General features: G+C 59.8%; 1 protein-coding gene across 1 annotated transcript; it reads right to left on the bottom strand.

Annotated features, from left to right (window-relative positions):
- Positions 1 to 1522: 1522 nt before the first annotated feature.
- Positions 1523 to 5463, bottom strand: LOC111161199 (B-cell CLL/lymphoma 6B). The gene is made up of 9 exons (XM_022524776.1): positions 5369 to 5463; positions 4702 to 4892; positions 4237 to 4458; positions 3779 to 4126; positions 3395 to 3519; positions 2455 to 2619; positions 2241 to 2371; positions 1987 to 2124; positions 1523 to 1639 (listed from the first exon to the last, which is right to left on the bottom strand). The coding sequence occupies exons 1-9, from the start codon at positions 5369 to 5371 to the stop codon at positions 1523 to 1525; spliced, it is 1440 nt and encodes a 479-aa protein (XP_022380484.1). The 5' UTR covers positions 5372 to 5463.
- Positions 5464 to 10435: the final 4972 nt, after the last annotated feature.

Genomic DNA, 10435 nt, shown 5'->3' with positions numbered 1-10435 from the left:
CCCAACTTTCTACTTACCTGACCTACAATGGAGACTGTGCCCCTCAACCAACCTCTTAATCCTACCCTGACATACTTGGTCAACTAGAAGGACCACCTGTCATTACTCGTCTAAATCTTGTAAATCTCTAATCCCAACAGTAATCCCAATCATAATCACAAACTACAGCAAATCCAGAAAGGAACTCAGCCCCTTTTCTCTCCCTGTGGAAGGTTCTAGTGCATTCACCAGTTCCAGACAGGAATGCAGTGACAGGAAGGCCAGGTCACAGACCTAGCTTTTCTAAGGTAAGAAAGATACCAGGTGCCTGTAATTTCTAGAGGGAAAGAAGTTTCTGGAATCTGGACACTTGCCAGATGATGTCCAAAAACCCACTAAACGAAGAAGGAACTTGTCTCAGGTAGAGAGAACCCCAAGGAATATTGGAACCCAGACACCTCTACAGTTAAGGACTGGTCATGGCTCTTTATCTCTTAGTCAAGATAGAGTTTGATAATTCTCCCATAGATCATAGCATTCTTTGAGTCTGGGCAGAATCAGAAAAGGCTGTGTCATCTCTGATAAGGAAGGGATCAACCCAGTGCTGAGAACAGGCCCCGGAGGAGGATTCTGGGCTCAACTAAAGCCCAGCGCATAGCAGATCGACACAGTGGAGCCAAACTGAGGTGACCAGACCTCTATTTCCAGCTCACCAAACAAAGACAAAAACAAAAACAAAAACAAAAACAAAAACAAAAAATGGTCCTCTAAGTCTTGGAACTAGAGGGGAGTCTATATGCAGTTCTAGCCCGCTAGAGAACCTACAATACCCAGAATACCAAAGAGGGTTCCTGACCCAATTCCACAACCCCACACGTCCCCAGAGCCACCCTAGAAGAAATAAAGTTCCAGACCTAGGACTGGGAGGGACAGGACACAGAGAGACCCTTTCTCCATTCCCAATGCACGGACAAGCACACAGACAGGAGAAACAACTCTGAAGATGAAGTTACGACAAGCAAACACATGAAACAGTCAAGCCAAAGGAGACAGCCAAGGGCTCATCTCTGCCAGCAGAGCTGTGACCCCACACACTTGTGCTTCAGGCCACCTTGGATCACACTTCTGGAAGGGGGATGTGGGAAATGCCATGGAATGAAGGCCCTGGTGCCACCCACAGGCCTCAATAAATTATATTTACAGAGAAACCAAAGGAGAGGGGCGCTGCAGGTGGAGGGCCGTTCCCTCCAGCCTCCCACCCGCCCTCCCCCTCCCGCCCGCCCTCCCCCTCCCGCCCGCCCGCCCCGCCACCCGCAGCTCCCAGCTGGCTCTCTCCTCGGAAACAACTTGGATTGTGGGGAAGAGGTTTTGACCAGCAAAACGGAGGCAGATCGAGCGCGGACCTGCCACCCCTGCTCTCCCCAGCGAGAATTCAAGGTGGTGGCCGTTTCTGACACCCGAGGGGCCTTGCACGCCCCCCACGCCCAAGCACGCAGCTCTCCGGGTGTCCGGGAAGCTCGTGGGATCCGGGCGGCGCGCGCAGCTAGGGCCCCCCCAAAATGTGATAGTGCACTTTGGTGTTGGTCGCCGCTCCATGCTTCTGGCGCAGATGCAGGCGCAGCTGACTCTTGTGCCGGAAATGCAGGCCACAGGGGTCGCACTGTGGGGGGACAGCCAGGTCAGCTCCCGCCCCCTCCCCAACCACCCCCGAGGGACAGCGGTCCCGTCCAGCTCTCCGCGGGAGAGAGGATCCTCCGTCCCCGCGTCTCCCTAGGTCCTCGCTGGGGCCGCAGAGCTAGGCCCCGCCCCTTCCATACCTAGCTCCGCCCCGCGGACGGCGCCCAGTCCGGAGCCTAACTTCTTTGCGCGCGCGCGCGCGCTTCCCAACTCCGGCCCCGCCCCTTATCTTCCATGACTCCGCCCACTTCGGAGAGCTCCGGGAACCCCAGGCCCGCTCCTCCCAGAGCCCCGCCCCCAGGTAAGCGCCAGGCCAGATTCGGCACTCACGTGGTAGGGCTTCTCCCCCGTGTGGATGCGAACGTGGCTCTTGAGGGTTTGTAGGTGGCGGAAGCGAGTGCCGCAGGTAGGGCAAGGATAGGGCTTCTCCCCGGTGTGGATCAGCACGTGCGCGCGCAGATGCGCTACCTGGGAAGGCAGGGGGACCTCAGACCGCGCGTCCGGGAGGCACACCCCCGTCCCCGACGGCACGCCCCGCCCTCTGGCAGATCTGCCCGGAGCCGGCTCCCAGACGCGCCCCGCACCTGCACGAAGCGCGAGCCGCAGGTCTCACACTTGTAGGGCTTCTCTCCCGAATGGATGCGGCTGTGCGTCTTCAGGTTGGCCGGCCGGTTAAAGCGGGCTCCGCAGATGGAACAGTGGTAGGGCTTCTCCCCTGAGGGCAGGGAGGCCTGGAGGTCAGGGACTCGGCCCTAGGACGCCCGCGGGCACGAAGGCCAGGACCCTCTCCTCCCTTACCTGTGTGCACCGTGCGGTGACTGGCCAGGTTGCCTTTGTAGCGGAAGGCAGACCGGCAGAGCTGACATTTGTAGGGCTTGTCCTCATCCCCGGGAGCCAAGGGGTCCAGCCCCGACGAGCACCCAGCCACTGCCTCACAGTTCTGGCAGCTGAACGGTTCACTTCCTGGGAGGAAGGTGGGTAATGACAATTCCAGTGAGTCCTCAAGCCACACTCCTAGTGGGTTTTCTTTCCCCCCAATTTACTGTTAAGGCTCTAGAGCTCATTCGACTTACTCAAGGTCCCATGGTTCATAAGAGGCCAAGCCAGGATCTGACTTCATGTCTGTCTGACTTCAGACTACTCTGCTAATCTCTTCAGTAGTGGTGGTGGGGGCGCTTGGGTGGCTCAGTGGGTTAAAGCCTCTGCCTTCCGCTCAGGTCATGATCCCAGAGTCCTGGGATCGAGCCCCGCATCGGGCTCTCTGGTCAGCAGGAAGCCTGCTTCCCTTCCTCTCTCTGCCTGCCTCTCTACCTACTTGTGATCTCTGTCAAATAAATAAATAAAATCTTAAAAAAAAAATAGTGGTGGTGGTAGGTAGAGGTCCCAGGTGCTGGGTGAAGATTCTGTTCTCTCTCCTCTCTTGGACCACTGCTCTGCTCGACAGCTTGCCAGAGAGGCCCTGCCAAGCCCTGGGCCCACCACTCAGCCCTGATGGGAATAGGCCAGAAGTTCCCAAACTTGGCGGCTCATTGGAAGCTTTAAAAGAAATACTGATTCCTGGCTCCCACTTCCAGACACTCTGATCTGTGGGGTGTGACTTGGGCAATGGGGTTGTTAAGAGCTCCCGAGGTGATTCCAGTTTGCAGTAATTGGGACCGGCCTTTCCTTTTGGCCCGAACTGGCCTTGAGCAGCCTAAGGAGAAAAGCCAAGGGCAGTGGTAAAAGGAAGGGCTCTGACCTGGTGGCGGACAAGCCCGCCCAGACTGCGATGCAGGGGTCTCTTGAGTCGGGGCTGTGAGGAGGTGGGGGCTATTGACTGGAGCCCCACATTTGAAGTGTCCCGTGACAGCAGATGGAGAGAGCCTAGGCAGGTGGCAAGCCCAGAGAAAAGGATTAGGAGAGATATTTTTGGGTGGGTGGGGGGGCGTTCTGGCCTGGAGAATTCGGAGCCAGAGGCTGGCTTACCCTCTGGAGGTTAGCCAACACTGACCAGTGAGCCAGAACCGGTGGTGCCTGGGAAGTCCCACCCCCTCCCTCCCCGCTCCTGACCACCCAGGCCTGGTGGCCCTGCCTCCCAGCTGAGGCCGGCCTCTGCCAATTCTTGAGGTTCCAGGGTCTGTACCTGCTCTGGGGACCGGGAATGGGTCCTTCTTCACTGCCGCTGCTGCTGGAAGCCTCGTCGCCACTGGGGAGCCTGGCTTGGGGGCACAGTCGACCAGCACTCCTCTCCCCCACCAGGCTCCCTGCTTGGGCGGCCTGAGAGTTTAGCACGATGAACTTGTACTTTTTCCAGTTGCAGGCCTTGGGGTCTGGGCTGCCTGGGCTGGGGGGCCTTTGACTGCAGCTGCGAGACTCAGTAGGTGGGTCTGGATGCCCTTCAGAGCACCTGGGGCTGCCTGGTGGAGGGGCCGTTGGGGGCCTCGGGGGTTCCGCCTCCAAAGGCCGCAAAGAGATGCCTAGAGGTTCATAGCTGGGAAAAGTGTGATGGATATTAGTGCTCTTTCCTGATCTTGGCCTCTACCCGTGACACCTGGGATGCCACCTCACCCAACGGAGGACACCGAGCGGGGGTCCCCTCACCTGGCCTGGATGAAACGGTGGCAGGCCTGGACCACGTGTTCCATCTGTAAGTAGGTGGCGGCCGCGAGGACGGCCGGTGCAGTGGCAGGAGAGAGGCGTAGGCGTGACGTGTACATGAAATCCAGGAGAGGAGCAAAGCCTCCGGCTTCGGGGCCCCCGGGCAGGGAGAGCACGTCCACCCCCACGCCTGCGCGGCCTCGAAAAATCGAATAGAAGAAGCCACTGCAGAGAAGGCAGATAGGCTACGTCAGGGCCTGGGGAACCCACCGACACACGCAGCACGAGGAAGCCCCACCTCCTCCCCATCATCCCCCCCAGCTCCCCGACGCGCTCCACTCGACACTCAGCCTCCTGCTCTCCGAAGGCTTGGCTCCGGATCCCCTCCCAGATCCCCTCCCGAGGACCTTATGATACCACCCCTTTCCCATTGGTCCCGTCCCACGCCCCCCGAGACCCTCCTCGAACCTGCAGGCGATAAGAACCGCCTTGTGAGCTCGCAGGGGCTGCCCGCCGACCAGCAGGGTGACGTCGGTGAGGATCCCGCGCAGGCGCAGCTCGTTCAGGTTGCCCAGCACGTCGGAGGAGTGGCGGGTGAACTCGCGCACGTAGCCCAGCGAGCCCTCCGGGGCGCCGGTGGAACCCATGGCGACGCAGGCCTGAGGGTGCCCGGGAAAGGGCTCAGCGACCCGGGCGGTGCTCAGACACCTTCCCTCCGCAGTTCTCCCCTCGGGCCGACGTGCAGCCCGGGCCGAGCCCCCCGCCCGGCTCGCGCAGCCTCTTGGGGTCCGTCTAGTGCTTTCCGCCCCCAGCCCACCGGCGCTCGCCTCCCGGCTAGACTCCACGGTGCCGGCGCGGGGTGGGTGTTCCCACGCCGCGGCGTCGACGGCCAGCGTGGGGAGTCCGGCCTGCGGCGCCCTCGGCTCGACTGCTCGTGCCGCAGCAGCACCCCGCTGCCCTCGGCCTCACCGCGCGCCTCAATCTCAGGTGTCCGACCTGCCCGGGGAACCCAGGACGGCCCGCGTCCACACTCCTCCAAATCCCACCCAGGCACCCTCTCTGAAGCACGGAATTCCACTCCTGTCTGGTCCCGGACCCCTAGTTCAGTCCAAGCACCGGGCCTCAGTCTTCCTACCATCAGCAACCCTTTTCGGGAACCCAGGAGTCCGGCTCCCTCGGTCCGTCGTTCTTACCCCCGTCCCGCAGGGGCTGCGGCGGCTCTTCTGGGGGGGGGCGGGGTCTCGCTCCCCTCCTGGCGTCGGCTCCTTTATCTGGCCGGGATGGCGGGGGCGGGGGTGGAGGTGGGGTGAACGCCTGGGTCTGTATCCTTCCTTCCTCCCTCGCTCTCCAGATGGCGAGCCCGGGGCGGGGTCTCCGGCCCGAGGGCGGGACCTGAGAAACCCTGGGTGGTCGTAACGTAAGGGGTCTCGGGCCACTGAAAGTGGGACCGGCGAGGGGACACTGGCATTGGGGAGGAGGCTGGGGATAGCGATATTGGAAATAGGGGCGACCCGGGTCGTCGAGGGGCCTGGGGCAGCGAAAATCCGTGTGTTGGCTTTTGAAAGGGGGGGGGGTGCCTGTCAACTGGAGAGTGAATACAGCAGAATTCCCCCTTCCCACAGACGGTGTCAGGGGAGATAAAGGGGAACCCAGCGAGGCACCCGGTTTGGAGAGGCCCCGGCGCACTCGCGTGGGGTCCCAGACAGCGGGAGGGCGCGGTGCGAATGACAGGGTCCTCTAGCAGGGCCAGTAGAAAGGGGGGCTCTGATCGGGCGGGGCGGGAAGGGGACGGATATGATTTCTAGTCGTTTCCTTCCATTGTCCTGCGACCGGACGGCTCCGCCAGCTGCTTCCCCTCGAGGAGGTGGGGAAAGCCCCGGGTGGGGGCCGAGAGACGCTCAGGAGACCTGGGCGTCCGGACTCTCGCTCCCGACTCCCTTCTGAATCCTTGTAGGGATCCAGAGATACAGACTCCCGCCCACAGCCCGCTCGCCCTCCCCCAGTCCCAGCTCACTAAGGGCCTCGGGCACCCGCCCGTCGGCTACGCTCGGAGGCTGGCGGGACGCCCCGGTCCAGCGCGGCAAGTAGGCAAACCCCCCGCAATGCTCGACTCCTTCCACGAGGGGGCGGACGAGCACTAGCCTCGCCTCGCCGTCTCCACCCGACTGGGGTCCACTCGGACCGGGTCGCAGGATCCATTCGGTCTCAGAGGCGGACGCCTTCGTCCTCCTCCCCTTTGCGCTGGTTGATTTTGTCCCTCTGTCTCCTGGGGGGTGGGGTGGGGGGGACGAAGGCTGGGCGGAGGGAGGGAGAGTTAGGTGACAGAGGGGACTTCCCTCCAAGGCTGGGGTTCCTAATCTGGGGTGAGAAATCCGCGGGCTCTGGGAGCAAGGGAACTGGTGGGACCAGGAGTGGGGTCTGAGACCTGGGAGCTCAGGGTTCTCTTTTCTCATGAAGCTAGACCCTGTTATCTGTCGGTAGAGGTGAATTTTTAGCGAACATTAATCTGAGGGTTGGGTGGGGTGGACAGAGAGAAGGAAAAACAGGGAGGGCCTCGGGGGTAAAAGGAGGGAGAGAGGGCAGGAGGGGCCCGATAACCGATAACCCTAATTGGAGGTCCCTGATCTGGGAGATGGGCACGGGTCCCACCCTCATATTTTGTTTGGGGAGAGGTTGGGGGGACACAATGTTTTTTTGGAGGAGGGGTGCAGAGCTGAGTTCTAGCTGCAAAGCAGGACTTGCATTGGGTTCAAGAGAGTCCACAGGTGCCCGGGAATGACTGGCCATTATCCATGGAGCTGCCTACGGGCCGGCGGTGTCTTTATCTGACCCGAGGGTGTCTTTATTTGGGTGCAGGAAAGAACTGCGGAGAAATTGGGAATCCGGGACCCCTCGGGATTCAGGACGGCGATGTGGCTTTTGTATGTGAGGGTTACTGTGTCCTCTGCTGAGTCCGGAGGAGGGAGTCCGGCTGGGGGCTCCCTTTGGTATCAGGATGGAGTTGATTTTGGGTAACCTGGTCTGCTGTGGAGTATATGTTTTTTATGGGGTGTTGAGTTAGTTGGGTCGTTCTGGGCACTGGGGGCTGCACTCAGAAGGCCTGAGCCTGAGCGCCAGTGGTACGTTTGAGGCAGGGAGCTGATTTTGAAGCTGCGTTAGTTTTGGGGACTCTGACCCCCATAATTTGGAGATTGTCATCTTGGAATGTCAGGACAACCTGCTAGGCGTGCTTCAGGAGGTCGATGAGGGTTTTGTGTTGCGGATTCATAGTCACTGGTGTGTATGGACAGTCTGATTTCAAGTAGAGTAGTCATGCTGGTTTTGGGGTACAGTCTGTTTTGGGAAGCCATGTACGTCTCAAGGCTGGGGTTAGATTTGGGGGGACATGAAATTCAATCTGGAGTTTTTTATTAGCTTGAGGTGGAACGTAATAGGAAGCTGGGAGCAGGTTTGAAGGCCTTGTGTGTGATTGTGGGTCGTTGAGGGGAAACAGACCTTTGTACTTGAATGTTGTGGAAACTTACTTTGAAGGCACAGTGGCCTGTGTATACATAGATAGCCACGAAGCTTTTCCCAGGGGGAGAAACAAGGTGAGGGTGCAGGGTAGGAGACTAAAGTTTTGGGGTGTCATTATTTGGGGGTGTTTTGTATCTTTTTGGATGTATTTGATGAAGCCGAGGGATGGGTCGTAAGGTGAGCCTGATTTGGGGGTTCACTTAATTTGGAGCATGATGCTGGTTTGGGATGTCCTTTGCCTATAGCTAGCTCCCTCTCACACCAGATTCTAGGAGTCTCTTTCTTTACTGAACCCCCAATTATGCCCAGGACTTGAAGGGAGAAATTTGGAAAGGTTAGTGTATCTCCTCTTATTTCTATGTGACCTGGATAGATCTGACGGAGAGAAGGCAGTTTCAGACTCTGAACCCCAATTTCTTAAGGGAGCACACCTCACTTTCTGGGAAGGTGGGGGGGGGGAATGGGGTAGCCCGTGGTAACGGGAACACCCCTGACTAGGACAGTGCTATTGGAACTTTGGCAAGGAGAGGTGGTGGCAGGGGTGCGAGGAGGTGATTCTTGTACCCTGAGTTTCTAGGATAAGAGCCCCAAACAGAAAGCAGACGGAGGACTGGGAATGCGGGTGAGGTGGGTGGGGGGAGGGGTGCCCCACGGCAGTAGGGGCGAGGGGGTAAGCCAGGCCAGCTCTGCACGCCTGGGTCCCTGCTCTCTTCGCTCTCCTCCCCTCCCTCCCTCCCACCGCCCACCCCCCCAACCCAAGGCAAAAAACCTGCCTGTGCAACAGCAATGGCAGATTCCAATCCTCCAGGCTTTCCTTAAACCACCACGGAGACCAGCCAGGGGGGAGGGGAGGGGAGGATCGGGCTTTCCTGCTTCCCTAAGACTGGGGCTATGAGCTTGACCTCCTGGCCCCTGGCCCTTCGAGGAGTAACCCCCGGTCTGGAAGCCAGGTTTCCTGGACCCTCGCCCCCGAGCGGGGGGGCCTGGAGAGACGGGGAGGAGGAAGGAGGGAGTGACTTCCAAAATTGGCATCGGGACAGAGCAGGGCTGGCGGGAGGCAGGTGAAAGATGGAATTTTCCTGAAAAAACGGGGGTATCTGAGGACCCCAAATTTGGGGTGCTAGTCCAGGACCGTCCTGCCAACATCCTAGATTTTTTTGGGATTTTTTGGGGCCCCCGGGACCCCTCTAGATGGGGTGAGGAATGTAGTGTTGGGGGAATCTGACTGGGGCATTGCAGCTGCCTCTCCCGCCGAGTTGGAGACGGATGGGCTGGGACGGGTTTGGGGGGGTGTCCCCAATTCTGACTGGGAATTGTGGAACCCCCTTCTGAGCTCTCTTGTGGGGGTCCCCCCTCCCTAGGGCACTCCCCACTCCCTGAGCCAGCCGAGAGGAAGGAGGCCAGCGATGCGACTGGGGCGGCTCCTTTCTCCTGCACCCCAAATGTGAGGGATGCACCCCAAATTTTGCTCCCTTCAAAATAGGGGACCAGGATCTCAGGGGAGAGTAGCTGAGGTAAGTGGGGAGGAAAGTGTCCCCTGTTTTCAGGAGAGACGTGGCGGTTGGGGGGGAGGCTTGGAGGTGCGTGCTGGGGTGGGGTTGGGCTTTGTCAGTCTTGGAACTGGGGGGATGATCGGAGAGGCTTTCCCTTATGCCCCGAACCGCAGTCCCCCAGATAGAAACCAAAGGCTGAGACCAGAAGCCCCCCCAACATCCCCAGCCGTTAGCACAGTGTTTCATCTCTGTCTCACCCCCACAAAGGCTCTGCCGAGATTGGGAGCTGGGGGCAGCTGCTGAGTTTGGGGGCGCCGTGGAGGTTGGAGTCAGGAGCAGGAGGCCTTGGCAGGCTTTGGGGCAGGACAGACAGGGGTCTTGAGGGAGGGGGTCCGGCGTTCCCCCGGGGCCTAAAAAGACTGCTTACACCCACCATCTTAGATCTTTCTGATTGCTAAGAGTTTTGGGGGGTGTGTCGGCAGGGGGGTGGTAGAGGGCGGCATGGGAGGTAGGAGGAAAACTTTTGGTTTGCAGAAGGTGTTATTTTGATTTGTGGAAGGGATTTTGGCCCTTGGATTTTGCTTTCTGTGGGGTGCTTTTAAAAAAATCACGTCCTGGACAGGAGGAAAAGGCTGAGGGAAGGCCTAGGGTGGGGGTGGGGAGAGCCATGTTTGTCTCAGCTTAAACGTGGCTTTCTGGGGTGGGCCCGCCTTCCTGGGCCTGGTGGATGGGCTGATGGGGGTTGTCGCGGGGGGTCGGGTGTGGGCCCTGGGGGGCAGTGGGGAGTGGGAACAGTGCTGGGGGTTGAGTACCTGGCCCCCAGGTCCAGACAGCCCTCTTCCTGGGCCCTGCTGCTCCCCTTTCCCCCTGGCCTCCATTTCCTGCCTTTGGCCTCCATCTTGTGGCAGGCCCAGGGCCCAGGGCGACTTCCGGCCCCCCTCTCCCCACCATGTTCCGGCCCCACCACCTCTGGACTGCCAACTCCCAACCCTGCTGTCCTTGGCCTTCTGTCTCTCCTTGCTTTCTCTTGGGTTCTGACCCAGGGAGGGGAGGAACGGACACAGGAAGCCTTGGGTCTCTGCCCTTGCTGAGTCGGGAGGCAGCGTGTGGCCCCCCCAGTCATCCCATTTCCTCTGCCTCTGACCCCACCCGAGGGGTCCCCTGAGCAGAGTTGCTACGGAGGGAAGGTGGTT

The sequence above is a fragment of the Enhydra lutris genome, unplaced genomic scaffold (genome assembly GCF_002288905.1).
Source record: "Enhydra lutris kenyoni isolate GAN:26980312 unplaced genomic scaffold, ASM228890v2 scaffoldscaffold82, whole genome shotgun sequence".
NCBI classification, from domain to species: domain Eukaryota; kingdom Metazoa; phylum Chordata; class Mammalia; order Carnivora; family Mustelidae; genus Enhydra; species Enhydra lutris.
This window is presented reverse-complemented; position numbering and strand designations above follow the sequence as displayed.

Coding starts and splice junctions, on each gene's coding strand:
- LOC111161199 (XM_022524776.1), bottom strand. Junction 4,459..4,701: donor GCGGTTCTTATCGCCTGCAG/GTTCGAGGAGGG, acceptor CCTTCTCTGCAG/TGGCTTCTTCTATTCGATTT. Junction 4,127..4,236: donor CACCGTTTCATCCAGGCCAG/GTGAGGGGACCC, acceptor CACTTTTCCCAG/CTATGAACCTCTAGGCATCT.